Consider the following 26,219-nt stretch of genomic DNA (forward strand, 5'->3'; position numbering starts at 1 on the left):
AGCACTGGCAATTAGCATTGTTAAATAGTGTCTATTCAAGCCTTGCATTCTGACAAATATTGTGTGAAAATCACCTAACATTTTTCAGGCAGGACTTCGCCATCATTTACCCAAACAATGCCTACAAGACCTAAAATAATGTGTGAAAGACTCATCTTAAAATATTTGGGGCCAGTCTCCCTCCCATCTTATCAATAGATCAGTAGGTTCTTTCTCCGCTAATTCATCTTCTCTCATTTTTTAATTGCACCTTTTGCTAATGCTTTTTCCCTTGCTTCTAGTATGATGGATAGAAATGGAATGTTCTTTTTCATCAAAGCCTATAAACTGACACATTCCACCCTCAATGCATTTTTATGCAGGAGATAGCTTGCACAAAAATAAATGATGCATAGCTAACTGAATGAATCTTGACTAGAATCCATGGTCAATACAAGATTCCAAGAATATGCAGACATGAAAATATGGCCATCTATGTAGTTATTTCACCAATACTTCATAATCATTTGTGTATAGAAAGTATATCATGGTTTCATTTCCTTCCTCTAATAAGCCTCCATAATTATCGGTCTCTTTATTATTAAGCATTCAGATAATAAGAAAATATCTTGGAGTTCTTGGTGTTCTCTGAGCTTGGTTGTTGTCTTGCAGTCATTTCATTATCAAACTAGGTTAACGTCATCAATACTAGTTAAAGTGCATGGGGTTTGCTTTCATTTTATACATTGGGGCTGTCAGCATCGGTGGGAATGATCTTGGTGATTCCTTGATTAGGATATTGTTTACTGTTTGTTTGTTTGTTTGGTTGGTTGGTTGGTTGGTTGGTTGGTTTGTAGTTCCTTGGGTGCACCCAAAACTGGTCACACTGCTGTATTCTTCACTAGCTGTAGCTTCCAGATACTCTTGAAGGGTAGACCCATGTAGAGCACATGGCTGTTGTCCATACAGGAGAGGACAACGACATGAGTGACAGATTGAAGGACCTCTTGATCCAGGTGAACAACATGAAGTTGAGGAAAGCCCTCCTAGGCATGATTTCAAGCCCCATGAACAGCAGGGTCTGGGTGACCTTAAACAGGTGATTCCCTGTAAAAACAATAGGAGCAGAGAAATGTTGACATTTTACCACTCTTAGCACTATGAGGTAAGCCTTAATAGCTGCTCTAATTCAGGGGTCTCCAATCCTTGGGCAGTTGCCCACTACCAGGCCATGAACCATTCCAAATCGGGCTGTGGAAGTGGTGGGTGAGCACGCATGCACAGGCAGCCCCATTTATATGAGCAAAAGGTAAGCGCATGTGTGCGAAGCTTCATTTGCATGAGAGGTGGACAGGTGAGCTGTCATTGCACAAATGGTGCTGCGCATGCGCTCCCGCAGAACCATCCCCTATCCTGCCCCCGCTGGTCCACAAAGCTGGAAAGGTTGGGGAAAGCTGCTCTAACTCATCATCAGTTGGATTTATCCCACATCTTCCTCTACCTATGTTCTAAAAGTCTCCTTTTAGCTTCCTCAACTGTTCCATAACCTGCAACGAGTGCTGATAATGATGGGCCAAGCGAGGTTATAATGGCATGATCCCATCTGAGGATCAAGATTGGCATCCAAGGCCTCAGCAGAACCTCAGATAAAACCCCCACTTCTCTTTGGGATCCTCATGGATCCATGAGTCACGAGGGGCAGACCGATCAAATAAGTCCTACCTCCCTGCAGCAGATGGTAACCTAGATGTGATCTGATCATGACGGGGGGGGGGGACAGACAGAAAAATATCTAACAACAAATAAATTATATATTTAAAAATAGAATCCCAATGGCTTCGTGCTGTTGTATAATAGGATGGGGCAGAAATACCATAACAAACAAACTAAATAAAATACTTTTTAAAATGTGAGTCACTCTACATTTTTAGACTTTGGCTGTTCTTTTTTTCAGGGCTTCTAATTCTTTTGTTCAGAAAGTGTGTTATGTATATGTGGTTGAAAAACGACTTACCAGGGTGAAGAAATGTTTTCTTCTCTTGCATACTGCTAGAGCTTGGGTCACTTAGTGAAACTGAAAAGGAAGCTTTCTTTATGTCATTTATTTTGTATTTACATACCGCCATAGTCGAGACTTCTAGGTGGTTAATATAATATACAGAGCATAATTAATCTTTAGGCTCTGCTTCTGCAAGATACGAAGATGACCCGTTATTCTGATGACTTTCAAAGTGAAGATATATAAAATTAAGATCACGAGTTACCTCCGAAAGCAGGAAGAGAATATTTCTCAATGCAAAATGATAGAAAACATGAATGGGAGAAAGCTTCCCACTGGCATCATGTTGACAACAAAATGTTGGCCCAGCTGGCCCTTTGTTCTCATTTAGCAGGGCTGTTCTTTTCAGATGTTCAGCATGGCCTGCCCTCTGCTGCTTCAGTGCATTCATAGGCTTTTTTTTAAAAAAGCAGCTTGCAGCCAGGATAGGAAGATGTCTTCCTGAAAATGTCATATTCATAGCTGCAGCCTTATTCTGCTGGCATGTGCTATCCTGCAAGGAAATCATTTATCTCTCTTAAGGATGGTGTGAGGCTTCCAAAAGGGCTGGGAAAGACTCCTTGCTAAACCTCAGAACATCTGTCAATGTTGACAGCAATATTGAGTTGGGTAAATCTACAAACTACCAGTGTAGATGGATTTTATTTCTGCAGGATTCATTATTCATTTATGCTGGGTTTTTAAAAGCAGTAACACCACAACATAAATATACATTTTAACCTAATGTTTTCCCCCGATTCTAGTTAACACAAAATAGCAATAGCAGGTAGACGTATATATAGCTTTACAGGCTTCTCTAAGTGGTTTACGGAGTCAGCATATTGCTGGGTCCTCATTTTACTGACCTCGGAAAGATGGAAGGCTGATTCAACCAAGGTGAGAAAGAAAAACAATCGTTATGTTTGAAAAATTGTGAAGCTGTTTTAGAATAATGATAACATCATCCAATAGTAGGTTTTCTAAATAGCACTTAGCAATAGCAGACTGATATACCACTTCACAGGGCAATAGCACTTACAGTATATATACCGCTTCACATGCTTTACAGCCCTCTCTAAGTGGTTTACAGAGTCAGCATATTTGCCCCCAACAATCTGGGTCCTCATTTTACTGACCTCGGAAGGATGGAAGGCTGAGTCAACTTTGAGCTGGTAAGACTCGAACTGCTGGCAGTCAGCAGAATTAGCCTGCAATACTGCATTCTAACCACTACACACCACGGCCAGTTGTAGTTTTTTTTTTTTAAAGTGCTTAGGTAGACTATGTGAATCAATGTTGACTCCTGATGACCATCCGAAATAGTCCCTAAGGTTACTCACCTGGGTTGGGGTTCTGGTTTATAACCTGGCACTTTAACAACTTCACTAAACTAGCTTTCTCAGGCAGGCTACATATTTATTTTAAGTTTTCTATTTTCATAAATTTCTACAATTCTTAAAGCAATTGTTTTCAGATTAAGGTTAAAGTGCCAGGTTCTGGTTTTAACCTGGCACTTTAACAGCTCCACTAAACTAGCTTTCTCAGGCAAGCTACATATTTATTTTAAGTTTTCTATTTTCATAAATTTCTACAATTCTTAAAGCAATTATTTTCAGATTAAGCTGTTGCCAGACTAAAAAGGTCCTAAGATTTCACAATTTCACTCAAAATCAAAAACAACTCTTCACAGCTGCTGCCAAGAACAATTGCTTTTGCCCCCCCTTATTAATCCACGGAAAACATTGGATTAATTAACTTTTCCTGTGGAAATTGATTGCAATAGCCTGTAGAAAAAGATGGAATCAATCACTACTCTTTCCATCTTGAATCCCTAGTATGTCCCATAAATCTCAAAAAGAATTACTCTCTGATTTTGAAGGGTAGAGTTTAGCGTAATCAAAATCTAAACTCTACAATGTTAATCTAAGTTCTGTGGAATACCAGTGTTCCTTGATCATTTTGAAAGTGTAGTTGATAATTTAGAGCTATTTAAATTTACTAGCCACTCCTCTGCAGTATACTATTCTTGAATGAAAAAGAGATATTGCAGATATTTATTCAAATGACAGCACTAAAACAATTAAAAATAATTCCTGGACAACTTTTGGATGAAAGTTTACATAGGCTATAAGCTCATAAGTGAAAAATATTTAGAGGTGAAATTGATTTTTCATCGTGCATTAGAGCCAAGACCAGATAATTTGAACATCTTATTAGTTAGATATTGTCATTGGAATCAGAAAGTAAAACCCTTTATATCAGAGATCTATCCATTCAGGTTTTTACAAGATATGTGAAATACTAATTTCCTCCTTAAAAATTACAGTCCAGCAATCCAGAAGTGACATTTTTTATTTCTCTTTTGATCTTCTGAACCATACAAGTAAGGTAATGACAGTAGTGGTGGGGAGTATCTACCCAGTGAGAAAGCTGATGCCAAGATGTTATGCTGTGCCCCAAATAAGTCTTTTCTTAAATAGGAAAGTGTGACATTTAGCCAGATATTTAGCCAGCATGCCAGGTCCCCTTAGGGATGTCTCAAATGCAGGGGTGATTAGAACTTTTATAATAATTTCTCAGACAGGTGAGTCTTGACCAAAGTAGTTGGTCAATGTTGAGATAAATGTTTAGATAAGGTAAGCTTCATGGAAGCCATTTCTAATTGAGGCCAAAGGACAAACATCTTAACATGCTCTCTATTTGCCACTTCAGAGTTAATACCTCAAATGCCATCAAATTGATGTTTTCTCTAACCCCTCCGTCCCATTATTGTTTCATCAGTCTTCTCACCAACACTGCGGCATATATTGGTCTAATGTGGCTTTGTTGTGAATAAAATGGACAATTATGCACGGTGTTAATCTGGTAATTAAATTTGACAGGATAGCTCTTGGCAGCCCACCATAACAGCTAAGTGCTTTCTTGCCTCTAAAGGAATAATCTTCAATGTGCAAGTTCTCTTTTGCTTTCTGAAGGTATTAGTTGTCTACCTTTTGAACAGAAGCTAGGACAAAGCGTTTTAGACAAATCCTACATTGCTCCTACTAATAATCCAAGTAAGCCCATTCTTTTTGTTCACACAGTCATTTCAGTAAGCATTAAAGGTCTGCTGTTCTTTTTGATTAACCTCTAAACCAGTGCTGTGCTAATGCCGTTTTGGCATTTTCGCCCTACCATTCTCCTTCACTGGTTATCCAATGGTTTCCTTTTAAAAAAAATAATTAAAAAAATCTCAGAGAAGGGATTGTTCTTAATCAACAGCGTTATGTTGGTATCTTGTTTTCAATTTTATATACATTATATATACATTCTGTGAAATTTGAAGTCCAGCAGGTCTGGACAGGAACAAGTTGGAAAAACACTGGACTATGTGACCTGGCTGCTAACTATAAATTTGCTTTCCTCTAGTCTCATCTCCTCTTGCACTTGACACACTGCATCTCTACCAGTTGACTACAGCACCCCCCCCCCCACACCCATTTCCATTCTGTTCCAAGACAGACACCCAGAACTATTGCTTTCCTCTATAATACACCAGTTCAATTCTCCATACCAGATCAGCTATGTGTACCATTTCCATATTTGGCAGTTAAGCAGCAGGTGAAAGTGTCAAGTATAGAATCCTTGCTGTAAAGGTGGCTGCACCTGATATCCTAGTCATTGATGAGCTATTATCTCAGACAGGTGTATTTATCTCAAGCAAGATGTACTTCAGCCTGGATACTAATCAATAGCTGTGCTGTTTGTTTCAAGGGACAAACACCGCAGCTATTTCTACACTGTCTTAATTTTTTCTCTGAAACAGATTCGGAAATGCAGCTAACAATGTAATTGTTGACATGACAGGAGAAATGCATCATTAAATAAATGGAAAATAATCATATTCACTGTATTTATGTAATCTAAATGGGTAGATTGGGGAAGCTGCACCATTAGCTGGCATGTAATAATATAGTGATGAATGTATATTTTGGGAGTGTATCATTGCATGCATACCTTTCGGGTATTAATACATTCAGGTGGTGGTGGTAATGATGATCTATTTTTTATCACTACTGTAGCTTAATGAGGGCAGCATGTGGCTAGCATGATTGGTAGGTTGAACGGACGTTTCTAGCCATTAAAAAAAGGATATGCTTGATATCTGGGTACTCCATGCAGTTTCCTGGCCATAGCTGCTTTCTGAGATGTTTTATCAGTCTTTCGTTTGGTAGACTATAAAATGTTTCCCGGTAGTTTTCCAGCCAACTCCATAGGCCCAACACTGCTTACGTTCCAAGGCAAAATAAGGTTCATCCACTGCTATATTTGGAGGATATTAAGGGAAGGCTGGAACGTGAGATTTCACCATTGTAATTATCTTACTATCCTTCCATTTATCTAACCAGTGAGTTTTTTTTGTGTAAAAGAAAAAGGTGCCGGAACTCACACATGTCACACAACCCACCTTGCCTACCCTACAAGGTTCCATCCCCAAAAGGTGCCGGAACTCCATTCTGAGCGTTCTATGAGGAAAAAAAAAGCCCTGTATCTAACAGAGTATATACACGTAGAAAACTTGGAAAATTTTCTTATTGAGAAACGAACAAGAAAAACAAATAAACAGCAAGCTTTGAACTGCATCGGAAACCTGAGCTTAACTAACTGTGGGTTACTTGGCGCTCCCCGGCTACTGTTGAAATGCCAACTTGCCAGCCGGAATGGCCAAACAGTGAAAGGTTTTGAGGACCGTGGGCAAGCACCATCTGGAATGTCACGGGATGGAGAGCGCGTTTCTATTTGTCTAGTGCAGCGTTTCCCAACCTTAGGAACTTGAAGATGCGTGGACTTCAACTCCCAGAATTCCCCAGCCAGCTATGCTGGCTGGGGAATTCTGGGAGTTGAAGTCCACGCATCTTCAAGTTCCTAAGGTTGGAAAACGCTGGTCTAGTGAACTGTACCGCAGCCTTCCCTCTCCCCTCCTCCTCCTCCTGTAATGATTTACGCTCTTGAGGATTGGTTTAGTAAGGATGTGTTTGGCCACAAGATGGAGCTCCCTCGCAAACCCAGGACGCCCAGTTTCCACCAGCGTTGAGAAACCACTCCCGAGGCGGCATCCTTGCCCCTTCTACCTCTCCTGGCCGTAGTTCCAATACTTGAGGACATTTCTTCCAACCCGATTAGACGACCGACGTCTGATGGGGAGTCTTCAGTTGATTCGCCTGCGCGGGCTCTTCGCCTTCCTCACCGTCCATTCTCTGACCGCCGGGTAAGCAGGTGGAGTTCATCTTTAAGGGGGTGGGGGTGGGGGGGTGGGGGGGTCTCCTCTCGGTCTCCTCGCTAAGATCAGCTTCAGGATCGGCAGCAGGCGAGAGCCAGCCGGTCTGTCCAGATCTGCCTTCGACAGGTCAGCCGTCTGTTCGTTCCAGCCTCCTCCCGGATGCTTTGAAACAACCGGAGAGGGGAAAGGGGAAAGACAAAAAAAAAAAAGTCGGGTAAAGGCTCCTTTTTTAAAAAAAAGACTCTTCCAAGCCTTTCTCCCTTTTCTTTTCCGTCCTGAAATTGCAGCACGAGGACATCATTCCGTTCCGTTCTTCCCATGCCAGCTGGAGAGAATTAAGTTGCCTGAAATGGTATAGGGTTTCCTGCCTGAGCAGGGGGTTGGACTAGATGACCTCCAAGGTCCCTTCCAACTTGATATTATTATTATTATTATTATTATTATTATTATTATTATTATTATTATTATTATTATTATTATTATTATTATTATTATTATTATTGAGTTCCCTAAAACTTGACGCACGTTATTTATTCCACGTTGCGATGCATTCCGTTGGGCGTGTGTGTGTGTGTGTGTGTGTGTGTGTGTGTGTGAGTATGTGATTAAAAGAATCGAAGACTTTGAAGACTTTTCCAACCTCCAAACGTCCGGGGGAGATCTTTGGGTTAAAAAAAAAAAGAAAGAAAGTGTTAAGGGGAGACGAGATCTTGAAGAGATAAAGGGCGGGGAGGGGAGGGGGGGGAGGTTAGTAGCTCCTGCCAACTTATCTCTTTCCCCACCAAGCCGCCCCCCCCCCTCCATCGCCGCCTCTGCCCAGGTTCAAGGCAAGCGGTTCACTCCGAGCCGGCTAGGCGTTGCCGAGCTTTAGGGGTCTCTGGTGTCGAGGAAAGAAGCAGCTTGAGAAAGAGGTGGTTCTCTGCTCCGTCCGCCTGCTTGGAAGACGGTACACCACGGAAATAATACCTCGGGGAGGTGGAAAATGTTTATCACTGAGCATCCTGCACATCTTTGGTCCCTGGAAAAGCAGTTGCCTGGCCGCTTGAGATCTTGGCCTCTTTTCCTGCTTTAAACGTTAGCCACAGAATGAACCCAAAATACAGACCGTCTGGACCATTCCCCCCCCCAATGAAGGAACAACGGGAGAGGAGGTTGGGGGTGTCATCCTTTTTTCTTTCTCTAACAGGGTCAGAGTAGCCAGGTTTCTTCAAACAAGCTATCATGGGCAGGAGGAAAAAAAAACCCCGACAAAAACAACAACAACCAAGGCTGACTTCCACTTTTGGTCAATGGAGAAAAGCATTGTCTAACTTAGTTCCTGAAGCTGAGGAACATCCTCCACTTGCTTTAAATCCAATTTCCATCATGGGCCAGGGACTGTGGGAATGAAAACAGAAAACATCTGGATGGCTCCTGATTTTTTTTTTAAATCCCTGGTCTCAGGATGCAGTTGTCTTAGAGGGATAAAAAAAATCAGGAGCCATCCAGATGTTTTTTGTTTTCATTCCCACAGTCTCTGGTCCATGATAAAAATTGGATTCAAAGCAACTGGAGGATGCTCCTCAGCTTCAGAAACTTAAGTTGGTCAATGCTTTTCTCCGATGACCAAAAGCGGAACTTAGCGTCCTGCCCATGATAGCCTGTCTGAAGGAACCTGGCTACTCTGACCCTTTCTTTGTTAAAGGGAAGGATGATACTCCAACCTCTCCTACTGACCCTTAATCCAGGGCAATCGTCCACATGTTCTGTAATTCTGGTTCATTCGGTGGTTAATGTTTAAAACAGGAAAACAGATCAAGACCTCAATTTTCTACATTGAGCTGAAGGAGGCAGATGGGCAAAGAGGTGGAGTGTGGATAAGGCTCTGAAAAGTTGCTGTGAGTGAACTACGGCACCAAAGAGGTCTCCAGAGGAGAAAGCATAGGAAGGAAGAGAATTAAAACCTGTGCCTATAAACAGTGTATGCTTCAAAAGACGAGAGAAGAAGAAAACAGTGGAAAAAGAAATAAAAGAAAATATGAAGTATCATAACAAATGATGGAAACCTAAATGAATTGGGCTGATTTAGAAAAGTGAAGCAATAGTATTCTGACAGAGACCACTTAAAAGCCCAGACTGTAGGCTAGACTGGAAAAATCACAAAAGCATATTGGGAGAACAAAATGCTTTTTTTTTAAAATAGAGACTGGACAGTCACTTGTCTGAGATGGTATAGGTTCTCCTGCTTGAGTATGTGTGTGTGGGGGGGAGGCTGGACTAGAAGACCTCCAAGGTCCCTTCCAGCTCCTGTTCCTATTCCTATTCCTATTCTATTGATGCCAAGTAGTATCTAACTATAGATCCATGATGTCACTAGTCAGTCAGTTTCTACTGTTAGCCTTCAGCCACAATACACACAACTGGTGCTCCCAAAGAATGTTGGACTTCAAATTCTGGGGTTTCTGGGAATTAAAATCTAATATATTTGGAGCATAATAGCTTTGCAACTCTCAGAGTTTCCATGCTGCCTTCAATTTATGTGCCTGTTTATTCCTACACATTTATCCATGCATTTATGAACTTGGGGACAACATTCTAAGAGGTAAACGCTTGACCCAGAGCACTTTGTAGACATAGTAGTTTAAAAAACAAGTGTGCGGGAGTTTGAAGTTTATCTTTCCAAACACCCTAATGCTACTCTTGATCACATCCTATGTACCCTAGGTTTTCATTGGCTTGGTCCCATAAAATGCATTCTGAGTTATAGCTTTACATCTTTTTGTTGACACTTTTATTAGAAATAAGTTATTTGATTAAAATAATACTGAAGAAGATAGTATGAGTCTGTCCTAACAATTCTAGTATTAATATTACCAGTTCTAATAATACTAAAGTTATTTATGAGCCATCCATCTAGAGGTGACATTCCAATGAATTAAGGTAAAGGTAAAGGTTCCCCCGCACATTCCGTTTCAAAGCCGAAGAGCCAGTGCTTGTCTAAAGATGTCTCCGTGGTCATGTGGCCAGCATGACTAGATGCCAAAGGCGCACGGAACACTGTTATCTTCCCACCGTAGTGGTCCCTATTTTCCTATTTGCATTTTTACGTGCTTTTGAACTGCTAGGTTGGCAGAAGCTGGGACGAGTAACAGGCGCTCACTCTGTTATGCGGCACTCGGGATTCGACCCGCCAAACTGCCGATCTTCTGATCGACAAGTTCAGCATCCTAACCCACTGAGCCACGGCGTCCCTTTCCAATGAATTAGACTGCACTTAATTATAGACTGTAATGCTCAGTGTAGTTAAATTGTGCGGTTTAATATACAGCAGTTTTACTTAGAAATAAGTTGCACTGATTAATTCCTATCAGACTATAAACTTTATTATACCAAACCACAAATATATAAAATTGTAGTCAAACTTTCAAGCATTCCACATCTCTTTGGGAAATGTTACAAAAGTGAGGAAGCAGAGGATATTTCAAGGAAAAAGAGAGACTTCCATGATACTAAATTTAATCACTCTGCAGGTGCAGAAATTTAAAACAGATTGTTGGAACAAAATGAAGAGAAGATGCAAAATTAGATGGACCAAGTTGCACAAGGCACATATTCTTCTGGATGGCAATGGGGTCAGGAATTATTCCCAGGCCCCACAAACAGTATCTTCCCCATAAGTATAGTTCAGTTTTTTAAATAATTGACTGATACTTTATATTTTATTTTCCTGAATCACTATGTAAACCCAAGAGTTACTTTATTGTTTAATATTTATCCACTGTAGTTCTTTACTGTGTCACTGATTTGGACAAATACACACACTAGAACAAAAATACTTTCGAACAAGAGAGAATGAGAAGAAAGTGGTGTTGGGGGGGTCTGTTTTCTCTTGGGCCTTTTTTAAAGACACCAGGTGTCTTTAAATTGCTTAGGAATTATAATCAGGGGCATCTGAAGGACATCCTTTGTGCAAATTTCAGGTTATGCTAGGACTAGATTCAAGTAATGGTTGAGTCACCCTATATTGCTGAAAATAAATTGTTACTCATTAGCAAAACGGAGATCAGAAATTATTCCCAGGTAAGCACGTAGATAATTGCAGATTGAAGCCCCTTCCCCAGCATTTGGTTTGGGGGTTTTTTGGGGGGTTTTTTTGGATTGAACTACGAATCACTTCTTTCCACCTTCTTTCCAGGAACCTTTAATTAAGTGGACTAATTGATAAGTTGGTCAATGACTGTGATCTTCTTGGGCTGCAATAGATTCAGAAACTCAGCCACACCTGGTTGGAAATGAGCATCTAGTTATTAGCAGTGATTATTAGGCTGCCTTAGGAGAAAAAGAATATATATATATATATTCCTATGTGTGTTTGATTTGTACTTGAAATGACTGCTAGAGCTATCCAAATTAGGCCCAGCGGGGCATTTTAGGAAAGGGTTACTGGATGAAAAGGAGGTAGGTTACAAGCACCGCTAATCAATGGGTGTATGTTTCTCGAGGAGATCTATGCACTGTGATATCAAGAACAACCTTTTGGAATTTGCACTGAATTCAGCATAAGGCAGCAATACTAAGCAGAATCCTAAAATGGCTTAAGATGAGTATCTTTGTCTCTGTGATTATACTGGGAAAACCTGGTAGGAATAGATTGCTTGTCCCACACATATACAGTAAGAATATTAACCTATTTTTTTCAATGACTTTGATTCCATTGATTGATCAGTTTAGTTTATGTTCCTATATGTACACCTGCATAAAAAAGTAGGTTAAAAGAAGGTGTTACGGTTTGTTTGCTTTTTAGAGCATGTGAGCATGTAAAGTATTCCAATAAATACTGTCACTTTCCCATTAGGAAGAGAATGGTTTTTATAATAAACAGCTTTTCATCTGCAATTTAAATACTGGTATATGTTTCAAACAATGATTAACTAAGGGAAACTTGTTAGCTGACTGAAAGAGTTTCTTGAGAAATATAATCAAATTAACCCTTAAGATTGCAGCATTACTTTCAGATAAAATATGCTGAGTGTTGTAGTTCATTTTTCCAAACAAAATGGAGAACGCTTTGCCTGATGCTGATGATGACAATTCCAATAGACCAAACCAGACTTGCTGATGAAGCAGGATGCTGAATATCATCTTTCAGCAATGTTTGGAGTGTCACAATGTGCTGTTTATCTAAAATCAGGGACATAACATATTGCCATCATTCTTGCAGGTGTCTTGGCAATTCAAAGATGAATTCAAAAGCTGGAATAATTGCAGAGTAAAACCATTTATCTTAACATGCTTCAAAGTCAATTGGAAACCAATAACTTATTACAGTATATAAATGAGTACCTTTTCAGAATAAATCACCCCTAAAACAATTTCACTTTCAAATAATACATAACAGCTTTAGAAGAGCAGCAAGAATCCAGACTTACTAGATCAAAGGCAATTCAGATAAGTGCTGACTTTTTTTTGATTCTTGGGGTTTGTTGTTTTGTGTCACCTTTGTAAAATATAAACACAAAATACCAATGAAGGAGAATATTTGCAGCTCAGGGCTGAAATGAGGGGTCCTTGGTGCTCTCTGAGCTTTCTTCTTTTCTTGCAGATGTTTCATTACCCTAACTAGATAACATCATTAGTGCTGGTATGGAGTGCTGCTTGCTGTCTGTTTATATTCTGGGGTCTTGCCTGTCTGGGTGGGTGGGTGGGGGCAGTCTTAGGAATTCTTTGGTTGGGCTGTCTACTAATGGCTCTTTGGCAGTTTCTTGAATGGGGTATTGCTTACTTCAGGTCCCCAACCCCCAGTCTGTGGACCGGCACTGGGCCACGGCCACTTAGGAACCGGGCCACGCAGCTGGAGGTGTGCTAAAAGCGCATTTTCTACCTCCAGGAATGCGGCAAGCCTGCAGGGATCTGGGCAGGGACGGTATTGTGTAGTGGGTTGAGGACTGCATGGCAATGAAGAGGCAGATGAGTACCGCATGTCAGCTCTTTATTGTGGTAGGTGCGTACTAGACAAAGGGGGTTACCTGGACCCCTTATATACCTAGCCAGGTGACACTCTGGCCAATCCATCCGTTCATATCTCCCGCCAAAACACTTCCAGCCAATCGGGCCAAAGCACAGCGCCACCTGGTGGTACCTGCAGAGCTGCTGCTCACACCCCATACATAACAGACGGGAGAGTGGCAGGGCAGAAGCCGTCTACTCAGTGCAAGATCCTCTGATGGCTGTGCTTGCATCTGGATTGCAACATCTGAGCTCTGCATCTTTCCTCCTCTCCCTCCTCCTGCTTCTTCTGCTATCTGTTCTTCTGCCTCCTCCTCTTCCTGGTCCCGCTCTCTCTTCCTTCTGCTACTTCTTCCTCCTCCTCTTCTTCTTCTCACTTTTGCTTTATACATAATACATAAATACATAACAACTTTCCTCCTCTCCCCCTCCCGGCACCCCAGCTGGGCTTGCGCTCCCTCCCAAGTTTGCAAGACAAAGGCAGGCAAGACCAGCTTGCAACCAGGGGCTCCCCCAGAGCCTGGTTGGAGAGGAACCCCTCCTCAAGGTATGTGTGTGTGAGGGTGTGTCTTTCTCAGGATGCAAATAGGGGCAAGGAGAAACTACCTTTCACCTCAAGCATTGCAGCTCCAAGGGATTCTCTCTCCCTCTCCCTCCCTCCCTCCTTCCCTCCCCCCCCCTCTCTCTCATCTAAGACCGCTGGGCTCTGTTGCACTTCAACTAGAGTTTTTTTGCTTTTATTTTGATGCTCCAAGTGCCTCATGTTTTGGCAACATCCTGCCTGCTTTTCAAGGTTTAATTTGGTGTGTGTGTGTGTGTGTGGTGTGTGTGTTCCTCCTTTCTTCGTGCAGCTCTCCAAGTTTGCAAGCCAAGCGTGCACCTACCTGGCTTGCAATGGGGGACAGGGGAGGGGAGAAGCTACATTTACCCTTAAGCACTGTGTCTCCAAGGGAATCCCTCTCTCATTTGCACCTATTCCAAGGCCCAGTTGGTTTAGTCTCTCTCTCTCTCTCTCTCTCTCTCTCTCTCTCTCTCTCTCTCTCTCTCTCTCTCTCTCTCTCTCTCTCTCTCTCTCTCTCTCTCTTCTTTCTCCCTCCCTCCCTCCCTCCTTCCCTCTCTCTCTCTCTCTCTCTCTCTCTCTTTTCCCAGCACTTCCTCAGCATGCTGGTCTTTGTTTTGCTGAAAGGCTGAGTTTAGGATTGTCTCTTTTCCTTCCCACTTTCTTAGAAGGAGAAAGTCACTCGTCTAATCTAATACTATAATAGAAATAAAGTCCATTATTTGTTTGTTTGTTTATTTAGAAAATTTACAACAAATGTTCATCCTGAAACCTCCTCTCTCCCCCCCCCCCCTCGCCAAGTCCATGGAAAAATTGTCTTCCATGAAACAGGTCTCTGGTGCCAAAAAGGTTGTTGGTTTGAAGTTGACCTTGGAGTTAATCTATGCTGATCTGAGCGCTGATTACTGGTGGAAAAGTGCTGGAGTCTTTTTCTCTTTTGGGCTAGTTGACTCCCTTTTGCATAGTCCACAGGTGTCGAACTTGCCGCGTCACATGATGTGTCACGACGTATCATGACTTCTTTTGCATTGTTGGAACTAGGGTGGGCACAGCCTCTGTATGATGCAACCGGCCCCTGGGCCAGCAGTTTGACACCCCTGGCATAGTCTATAGATGTTGTTAATGTCTATGTGTCTATTGATTAATATCCAGAGAGCCATTAGTAAATTGCCCAACCAAAGAATCCCTAAGACTGCCCCCATCCACACAGTCAGGCAAGACGCCAGAATATAAACTGACAGCAAACAGTACTTCTTTCTACCATAGAACTGATGATGTTAACTAGTTAGGATAATGAAACGTCTGCAAAAAAAACTAGCTAAGAAAGCACCAAGGTCCCCTCATAAACACAAAGCATACTATAACTTTGTCTTTATATTGTACAAAGACAATATACTATTGTATATACAATTCTTCTATGTCTTTATTTATTTTATATGACAAATATTGATTTCTCCTTTAATTTCTCCTTTAATTTCTCCATTCGGTTTATTTTTTCCCTTACTCTCAGGGACTGACCTTTCTCCACTAGACAACCATTCTGACTGAGATTAAAGAAATCTCAGAGTTATTTGTGTTTGCACTCCTACTGCTTCTGCAGCTCCAGAAGAAATATTAACTAGTAAAACTATTTTCTTGTAAGAACCTTGGGGACAATGCAATACTAAAGAGACCATACTTGTTCTTTTCCTCTCTCTGAAGCTTTGCTAAGAGAAGAAAAAGTGCAGTTTTTTTTAAAAAAGCTTAATGCTGAAATTAGATTACCGTTACCACCACACACTATATAGAATCAACAGATTCCTCTTCCTTTAGAAGTAGGTTTATTAGACGATTTAGGTTATTCTTTCCAGATTGGAGGAAATGTATCTATTTGTAGTTGAAAAATTAGAATTTAAGCTACAGAATTCATGAGTGTTATTGGCATGTCATTCAATGCAATGCATGCAATTATTGCTCCATTTACTAACTCAGACTTCACAAGCCAAATCTAGTATGCAAGGGGGAAAAAAGGTTTAGTATACCTTTTGGAGGCCACAGCACGTAGCTCATTTTTGATCAACCTGTATAACACAATTTATTGTCATCCTTTAGACCCAGCTTCTAAAGTTTTCAAATTTATAAAGATAAGATCAAGCCCTGTTATGAAATCTCCTGAAGGTAAATGCCAGCAGAAATAGAGGAATAATGGAACAGTTGTGGGAGGATAAGCTTTAATCTCTAGATTTCAATGTAGTAGCAAGATTTGTGTTCATACAACATGCTGAATCAGGTCCAGTCAGTGACTTTGAACAAGCTAGGTTAATCCTGTTTGTTTGTTTGTTTGTTTGTTTGTTTGTTTGTTTATTTATTTATTTATTTATTTATTATTGGGACTTATATGCCGCCCTATCTCCCGAAGGACTCAGGGCGGCTAACAACAGTAACATATAATAAATACAGAAGTTACGATAAAAAACATAATTAAAATCCCTGTCAGTCCAGGTCAGCCAGGTGGGAAAGGAATGTTTTTAGGCCGCGGCGGACCGGAGATCTTGGGCCATCCAAAGCTCATGGGGGAGCTGGTTCCAAAGGGCTGGCACTCCCACAGAGAAGGCCCTCCCACTGGGGGTCACCAGCCAACATTGTTTAGCCGACGGTACCCTGAGGAGGCCTTCTCTGTGTGAGCGTACTGGGCGATGGGAATTCGTTCCTGGCAGCAGATAATCCTGCAAGTATCCCGGTCCTAAGCCATGTTTATACAGCCTCCAATTATAAAAAAAAAATTAAACCTGAAAATGTGAAATAAATATGCAAATACAATTGCCGTTTCCTTCTCTATGAAAAAAGTACAACTTTATTTTCATTTCAAGTTAAGAAAAAGCATATACTGTGTTTCCCCTAAAATAAGACATAATCCAATTTTTTTTTCCTCCAAAAGAGGCACCAGGTCTTATTTTCAAGGGGTGTCTCTTCTACTCACCTCACGGCAACGGCACCAACAGCCGCACCCAGCTGGCCCACTTCTTCTGTGGCTGAAGGAGCAGCTTCATTCTCCAGCTGAGAATGGAGCTCCAGCCTGCTCTAGAAGGCCTCTGCAGCTGAGAACTGAGCTACGGATTGAATCCATAGCTCGGTTCTCAGCTGCAGAGTCCTTCAGGAAAGAACTCTGACTGTGAAATACAGGCCGGGGGATGCCACAAAAGAAGTGGGCTGGTGAGGAGAGGCAGGTGTCGATTCATGGGAGGCCTGGTAAGTGGGTGCGAGGCCCGTGGGGCAGCTCCATCCCCACCCCTCCCTAGCTTGATTTTTAGGCACGCACCTCACCCCAAAACTAGGGCTTACTTTTGGGAGAAGGCTTATATAAGGCCCACCCCTGTAAATCCAGCTAGGGCTTATTTTCAGGGTAGGTCTTACTTTCGGGGAAACACAGTATCTACATTTAAGGCCTCCTGCGAGTTTGAAGACTTTGCCAATTGGTCTTCCTCAGCATGCTTCAGTTAGCCGTATCCATTTCACATAGTTTACAATCATGCTTGGAAAAATCTGGACAATAAAAATAGTTGAGCATGCTTATGGTTATGGTTTCTATGTAAAGGTTTCTATGGATATATCTATGGATCTTCTTAGTCATCCAGGTCATGGTTGTCCCAAAGGTGCTTTTTCAAAAGGAACTGGACTTTGTTTTTTAATCCAAGAAGCTTCTCACTGAACTGAACTTCTGCAACCCCTGAATAAATCCTACCCACCAAAAGAACCCCAAGATCTTCAAACAAGTCAACCCAGAGCTCTCACTTGAGGCACAAATGACCAGTTATCCTACTTTGGATACCTTATGCAAAACCCTAGCTCTATAGAAAAAGGGTCTAATGCTAGGCTAGATGGAAGAGAAGAGAAGAGGATGACCAGTTTCAAGGTGGATAGACACAGGGACAATGGATGTACTGCTGGAAGACCTGAAATACCAGGTTAGAGATAGATGGAGAAAATCTGTCTATATGGTTTTTAAAAGTTAGCAAGGATGCCAGATAATTCGTCAAACACAACCGTTCAGCATCTGGTTTCTTATATCATCTCCTCAAATGTTGAATTCTGGGCAAATAGTTTTATGACAGTATCCAGAAGCACTCTCTGCATCCTCAATTTAATGTTATGTGATGGTCACTTTAGGAGTATTTTAAACTAAACAAGTTATTTCATTTGTTGGCTTCCAGACGACAAATGGTCCAGTCATGCCCCCACTGTGTAGTACAACAATGGCCTTTTCTCAGGCTTCAGACAAAAGGTTTGACTCTTTTTGAGGCTCCTATGCAAGACTGGAAAAAGGTGGCTTTCATAGTGAGCAGAGACGTGCTGCACTCTTGCAAGGTCTGAAACACTTTGGCAAAATCATTTTTTCAGCTCAGACCTAAATTGTAAATTTCATTTATTTGTAATGGTCAGACCCCCAAGCCCCTAGCCTATTCTCTTTTTTCTTCTATTCTTTTGGGGCCTGCCATTCTGTTGTGGGGAGAGGGTGCATGGGAGATTATGTTGGTAACTTTTGCTTTCTTCTTTCTTCGTCTGGCCTCCTCCCTTTGGGTATGGAATGCGTCTCCTTATCTAGGAGACAGCTGCAGAAGACCTTGAGATGCGCGCCTACCATACAAGTTAGCTGGCCATCAAGCCACCTGTGGATTGGCTGGAGTTCAAGTGGACATTATGACTTTGGTGGGAGGGGACATATTGCTAGCTTTAATTATATCATTCACGCAGGCTTTTCTTCAGATCTTGTCTTACACTCCCTACTGTCACTAGTCCCTAATAAAAGTTCCTTTTGAGACAATGCCTGTTTCAAGAGTTTCTGCTTTCTTGGGTGATTAGTTGAAGTGGGTCCTGACAGAAGGTGAGATCTGTATAGTACTCAACCTGGAGAAGTAAACTGCTCTACTGGGGGAGTCACAATTGAATTTTGATGGAGGAGTTCCAGGCAGCACAATGGGCTGAAGACCTCCTCAGCCTTGAAGCCAGCGAAAGCCTCTCCAGGGACCTGGAAGGAGCTGGACCATCTGGTGAAGATTGAGCCAGATGGCCACTCGGAGTTGGAAAAAAGGAAGGCTGGGAGGAGAAAGCCCCTAAAGTCACCTTAACCCGGGGTAAGAAAAAAGCCAAGAATAATCCAGAGCCTCCCCCCGCCCAGACAAAGACACAGAGAAAGAACAACCCAAACCAGGAATGATGGAAGCTATAATGGAGTACATGAAGAAAACCCTCGATGACTTTAAAATGCAAATGAAAGGCGGGCATGAATCTGAAGAAGAGTCAGAGGAGGAGGAATCCGAAAAGGAAGAGTCAGAGACTTGAGAGGCAACAGCTGCCGGAGCCTAAGGTGCAGCACAACCCCGAGGGCACCCACTACAAGCCACCAGAGTTAGACCCCCCCAGCCAGTAGAAATGAAGCTGATCCCAGTTGGGGCAAATTTCAATGGAGACCCCAAAAGGCTGGGGTATTTCCTGGTGAAGGTGTTCACCTAAATGCAAATCTATGGGAGAACCCTCCCCATGGATGTGGTTGGATGGTGACTCTTTACAATGCAATGCCCCTGACCAGTTTGATTGCTTTGCAGTCCAAGGGACTCGCAGGAGTCTTCTCCAGCACCAGAGTTCAAAGTCCTGAATTCTTTGGTGCTCAGCCTTTCTTATGGTCCAACTTTCACAGCCATACATTGCAACTGGGAAGACCATAGCCTTGACTATATGCACTTTTGTTGACAGGGTGATATCTCTGCTTTTTAGTGTGCTGTCTAGATTTGCCATTGCTTTCTTCCCCAGAAGCAAGCGTCTTTTAATTTCTTGGCTACAGTCCCCATCTGCGGTGATCTTGGAGCCCAGGAAAATAAAATCTGTCACTACCTCCATTTCTTCCCCATCTATTTGCCAGGAATTGAGAGGGCCAGATGCCATGATCTTGGTTTTCTTAATGTTAAGTTTCAACCCAACTTTTGCACTCTCCTTCTTCACCCACAACAAGAGGCTTTTTAGTTCTTCTTCACTTTCTGCCATTAGAGTGGTATCATCTGCATATCTTAGGTTGTTAATATTTCTCCCAGCAATCTTAATTTGATTCATCTAGCCCTGCCTTTCTCATGATGTGCTCTGCATATAAGTTAAACAGGCAGGGCAACAGTATACAGCCTTGCCAAACTCCTTTCCCAATTTTGAACCAATCAGTGGTTCCGTGTCCAGTTCTCGCTGTTGCTTCTTGACCCATATATAGGTTTCTCAAGAGACAAATAAGATGGTCTAGTCCTCCCATCTCTTTAAGAACTTGCCACAGTTTGTTGTGATCCACACAATCAAAGGCTTTAGTATAGTCAATGAAGCAGAAGTAGATGTTTTTCTGGAACTCCCTTGCTTTCTCCATGATTCAGCGTATGTTGGCAATTTGGTCTCTAGTTCCTCTGCCTCTTCGAAATCCTGCCTGTACTTCTGGTAGTTCTCGGTCCACATACTGCTGGAGTCTAGCTTATAGGATTTTAAGCATAACTTTACTAGCATGTGAAATGAGTGCAATGGTGTGATAGTTTGAATATTCTTTGGCACTGCCTTTCTTTGGAATTGGACTGTAAACTGATCTTTTCCAATCCTGTGGCCACTGTTGAGTTTTCTAAATTTGGTGGCAAATTGAGTGTAACACTTTTACTGCATTGTCTTTTAAGATTTTGAATAGCTCAGCTGGCATACTATCACCTCCACTAGCTTTATTGTCACTCAGTTTTTCTAAGGCCCACTTCACTTCACATTCTAGGATGTCTGGCTCGAGGTTAGTGACTACCTCATCATGGTTATCAGGGATGTTAAGCTCGTTCTTGTATAGTTCTCCTGTGTAATTTTGCCACCTCTTCTTAATCTCTTCAGCCTCTGTTAGGACCCTGCCATTTTGATCCTTTATCATGCTCATTTTTTCATGAAACATTCCCTTCATCTCTCCAATTTTCTTGAAAAGATCTCTGGTCCTCCCTATTCTATTGTTTTCTTCTATTTCTTTGCACTGTTCATTTAAGAAGGCATTCTTATCTCTTCTAGCTATTCTCTGGAATTCTGCATTCAATTGGGTGTATCTTTCTTTTTCTCCCTTGCCTTTCGCTTCCCTCCTTTCCTCAGCTATTTGCAAAGCTTCCTCAGACAGCCATTTTGCTTTCTTGGATTTCTTTTTCTTTGGGATGGTTTTAGTTGCTACCTCTTTTACAATGTTGCGAACCTCTGTCCATAGTTCTTTGGGCACTCTGTCTATCAGATCTAATTCCTTAAATCTATTTGTCACCTCTACTGTATATTCAACAGGGATATGATTTAATTCATACCTAAGTGGCCTAGTGCTTTTCCCTACTTTCTTTAGTTTAAGCTGGTTATCTTTTGGCTTCCTACTTTAGCATTCCAATCCCCCATTATGATAAGCACATCATTTTTTGGTGTTAGTTCTATAAGGTGCTATAGGGCTTCATAGAACCGGTCAATTTCATCCTCTTCAGCACCGATGGTTGGGGCATAGACTTGGACTACTGTGATATTAAATGGTTTGCCTTGGATTCAAACTGAGATCATTCTGTCATTTTGGGGATTGTATCCCAGTATTGCTTTTCCTACTCTTTTATTGACTATGAAGGCTACTCCATTTCTTCTGAGGGATTCTTGCCCACAGTATTTATTTATTATTTATTTATTAATTTTATTTGTATACCGCCCTTCTCCCGAAGGACTCAGGGCGGTGAACAGGGCAGTACATATTAAAAGACAAAATACAAAAATTAAAAAAGATTAAACAAAATGCCCACGAATAAGTTAAAACACATTAAAAAGTAGGTTAAAACACATTAATAAAACCCAACCCCATCCCATCAGGCCAGGCCAGCTTGTTCGAAGAGGTAAGTTTTTAGATCGCGCCGGAAGGAGCGGAGGTCAGGCGCCATCTGGAGCTCGACCGGAAGATGGTTCCATAAATCCGGCACGCCCTCAGAGAATGCCCTCCCCCTGGGGGCCGCCAGTCGGCATTCTTTGACCGGTGGCACCCTGAGGAGGCCCTCTCTGTGGGAGTGTACTGGGCGGAGGGAAGTTGACGCCAGCCGCAGGTGCTCCCCAAGGTATTCCGGACCCATGCCATGTAGGGCTTTGTAGGTCATTACCAACACCTTGAATCTCACCCGGAAGACAACTGGAAGCCAATGCAGCTCGCAGAGCAGAGGTGTAACATGGGACTGTTGGGAAACTCCCAACACAACTCTCGCGGTTGCATTCTGTACCAGCTGGAGCCTCCGAGTGGTCTTCAAGGGTAGCCCCATGTAGAGAGCGTTGCAGTAGTCCAGGCGAGAGGTCACGAGCACGTGAGTGACCGTACGTAAGGTATCCTGGTCTAGATAGGGCTGCAACTGGCGCACCAGGTGAACCTGGGCGAAGGCCCCCCTAGTCACAGCTACTATATGGTCTTCTAGAGAAAGCTGTGAATTTAGGAGGACTCCCAAGTTGCGAGCCCTATCTACGGGGGGTAATATCTCACCCCCCCATAGAGAAAGAGGGGATATCCTGAATATCCTGAGATGCCGGTACGCACAGCCACTTGGTCTTGTCAGGGTTGAGTCGAAGCCTGTTCCTCCCTATCCAGACCCGAACCGCCTCCAGGCAGCGGGACATCATGTCGAGGGCATCACTGGGGTGGTTTGAGGTCGAAATGAAAAGCTGGGTATCATCAGCATACTGTATACCTGATGGTCATCTGAATTAAATTCACCCATTCCTGTCCATTTTAGTTCACTGATTCCTAAGATGTCGATGTTCAGTCTTGTCATCTCTTGTTTCACCACATCCAGCTTGCCTTGATTCATGGATCTTACATTCCAGGTTCCTATGGAGAAAAAATCTTTACAGCATCGGACTTTCCTTTCACCACCAGACATATCCACAGCTGAGCGTCCTTTCGGCTTTGGCCCAGTCGCTTCATTCTCTCTGGCGGTACTAGTACTAGCCCTCTGCTCTTCCCCAGTAGCATATTGTACACCTTCTGACCTGAGGGGCTCATCTTCCAGCGTCATATCGTTTTGCCTTTTGGTACTGTCCATAGGGTTTTCATGGCAAAGATACTGGAGTGGGTTGCCATTTCCTTCTCCAGTGGATCATGTTTTGTCAGAACTCTCTGCTATGACCTTTCCGTCTTGGGTGGCCCTGCACGGCATAGCTCATAGCTTCATTGAATTACGCAAGCCCCTTCGCCACGACAAGGCAGTAATCCATGAAGGGGGTTTAGCCTAATATGAGATTGTAAATATTAAGGGGAAAAAGAGAGGAAATATCTGATGTTGTAACTTGAGATTTGTACTAAAGATTCATGTTATTGAATGATTGATCAACCCAGTCACCACGTTGCTTTTTAAATGTTTAATTGTAAAATTAGGAAACTAATAAAATATTATTAAAAAAAAAGAATGAGGGAAGTTGCTTACTAGACATACAAGTAGGCATCAACTTACAACAGTTCATTTAGTGACCGTTTGTAGTTACAACAGCACTGAAAAATGTGACATGATCATTTTTCACACTTAACGACCCTTGCGGCATCCCCATAATCATGGATTCAGTATTCGGATGCTTGGCAACTCATTCATATTTATGACGGTTGCAGCATCCTGGGGCCATGTGATCACCTTTTCCGACCTTCATTAAAGAAAAGTCAATGGGAGAGCCAAATTCGCTTAACACTAGTGTTACTAACTTAATGACTACACTGATTCACTTAACAACTATGGTAAGAAAGGTCCTACAACAGGACAAAATTCACTTAACATCTGTCTTGCTTAACAACAGAAATTTTGGGCTCAATTTTGGTCATAAGTCGAGCACTATCTGTATTTGTCCATGAGGACAATAACGAGTAATGAATAAAACAGAAAGAGTGAAAAGCAACTTCTGTGGTAAGTAATATCGAAGAGTTAACTTTAACCCTCCCACCCAATGTTTGCAACACAAAACAGCTGCATGTGAACTAGTTACTAATAAACATTTATAGAAATGGATTAATCTTTGAAGATTAATCAGCTAGACAATTGTTTGAAAATCCTAGGAGACTTACAGAATTATACAGAATAACAGAGTTGGATGGGACCTTGTAGGTCATCTAGTCCAACCCCCTGCTCAAAGCAGGAGACACTATGCCATTTCTGACAAGTGGCTGTCCAGTCTCTTCTTGGAAGCTTCCAGTGATGAAGCACCCACAACTTCTGAAAGCAAGGTGTTCCACCGACTGATTGTTCTCACTGTGAGAAGATTCCTCCTTATTTCTAGGTTGATTTCCACTCCTGAAGAGGATTTGCTGTTATTGAATGTTAGTGTGATAACACTTTCTGACTTTAGGCATATGAATTATGATTAAATGCAGTAATAACAATAAGAGTCTTATCTAGATGCTTTAGGAAGAACAGAGTGGGAATTGGACAAACTTAGGCTATGAAAATTAATACATTAATCCTGTAGTTCTTTCATGTTGTTAATTCAGCTATTATTCTTGGTGTTATTACGCTTTCACTATTGAAAATAATGGCATATTGATATCAGCAAACTACTATAAGGGCAGTCTTCTGAGTAAATGCCTATAGAATTCTCTTTCGGTATAACCTTAAAACATTAATATGTGAACATTCCACTTTTTTGCAGATCCTTCAAGTTTATCAATGGAATGAACATTTCTGTTGCACCTTTTGTCGGCCACCTGTGGTTTGTGTAATGAGAAGAAAAAACATCGACTTCTTGAGAGAAGCTATTGAAGTTTTAGTCTGTTGCTCAGTGTGATCCCAGCTAGAGAAGAACCCAATATGAATGCATCACTTCTCTCCTTCACAGGAAATAATTCTATTCGGAATGTCTCCAATGAGGCTTCTGGACTCTTACATTTCCAGGACATTGACTGCCATGCGCCTTTGGCAATGGTATTCACCTTGGCCTTGGCTTATGGAATTGTTATCCTTCTTGGTATTTCTGGAAATCTGGCCTTAATTATTATAATCTTGAAGCAAAAGGAAATGCACAATGTGACCAACATTCTCATTGTCAATCTGTCCTTTTCAGACCTCCTCATAACTATCATGTGTCTTCCTTTCACATTTGTATATACTCTAATGGACCACTGGGTTTTTGGGGAAACCATGTGCAAACTTAATCCTTTTGTGCAGTGTGTCTCTGTCACAGTCTCTGTTTTTTCCTTGGTCCTCATAGCTATTGAACGCCATCAGCTGATTATCAACCCTCGGGGCTGGAGGCCTAATAACAGACATGCCTATGTTGGAATTGCCACCATCTGGATCCTAGCGATAGCCTCATCTTTGCCTTTCCTAGTATACCATGTTTTAACTGATGACCCTTTCACTAATATAACCATAGAGGACTACAAGGGAAAATACGTATGCTTGGATTCATTTCCATGGGAGTCAGCCAGACTGTCATACACTACTATTCTCTTGGTGATACAATACTTCGGGCCTCTTTGTTTTATATTCATTTGCTACTTAAAGGTAAGGAAGAGTTTCTTTTGTCACATATCTTGCATGTTCTTTGTTTTTATCAAAATGGCACTTCTAGGATATGGCTTAAATTGTTCTTTGTTCTTATCAAAACTGGTACCTCTAGTATATGGCCTATATTGTTGTTACTGAATTCTTATTTCTCACAGATCTATATTCGCTTAAAAAGAAGATGCAACATGGTGGACAAGATGAGGGAGAATAAATACCGATCCACTGAAACAAAAAGGATCAATATTATGCTGATCTCAATTGTGGTGGCATTTGCCGTGTGCTGGCTGCCACTCACCATCTTCAATACAGTCTTTGACTGGAATCATGAAATTCTCCCTGCAGCCTGCAGCCATAATTTGCTGTTTTTAATCTGTCACCTTACAGCTATGATCTCAACCTGTGTGAATCCCATCTTCTATGGGTTCCTCAACAAGAACTTTCAACGGGATCTACAGATTTTCTTTCGTTTCTGTGACTTCCACACCAGAGTCGATGACTATGAAACAATAGCTATGTCTACAATGCACACAGATATCTCAAAGACTTCTCTGAAACAAGCCAGCCCTATCACTTTTAAAAAAATTAATGACCATGCTAATGAAAAAATATAGCTGCTGTCATGACTGACATGGTTTCATGAACAAACACCAGATTTTAAAGAGATTTGTTTTGCCTCCACCTACTCTGAAATGTCACTTTCATGTTCCTACTGTTGCTGTTGTTTTGATTTTTTGTGGCCTGTTTGCTATTTTTAAATGAAGACTTCATTCTAATGTAAAGTATATTAACACTTTTGCTGCCTGAAATTTTCAACATGGAATTTTTTTTCCTATTTGTGTCTGATATATTTCTCTATCAATTTAGTACATTATTTAAGAGAGTATT

The 26,219-nt window shown here is 41.7% G+C and overlaps 1 protein-coding gene across 1 annotated transcript; it reads left to right on the top strand.

Annotated features, from left to right (window-relative positions):
• Positions 1 to 24,635: 24,635 nt before the first annotated feature.
• Positions 24,636 to 25,945, top strand: NPY1R (neuropeptide Y receptor Y1; the record flags this gene model as incomplete). The annotated part of the gene is made up of 2 exons (XM_083366868.1): positions 24,636 to 25,331; positions 25,490 to 25,945. The coding sequence occupies 2 exons, from the start codon at positions 24,636 to 24,638 to the stop codon at positions 25,943 to 25,945; spliced, it is 1,152 nt and encodes a 383-aa protein (XP_083222994.1).
• Between the last annotated feature and the right edge of the window lie 274 nt (positions 25,946 to 26,219).

This window comes from Vipera ursinii (assembly GCF_947247035.1).
Source record: "Vipera ursinii genome assembly, chromosome: 7".
In the NCBI taxonomy this organism is placed as follows: Eukaryota; Metazoa; Chordata; class Lepidosauria; order Squamata; family Viperidae; genus Vipera; species Vipera ursinii.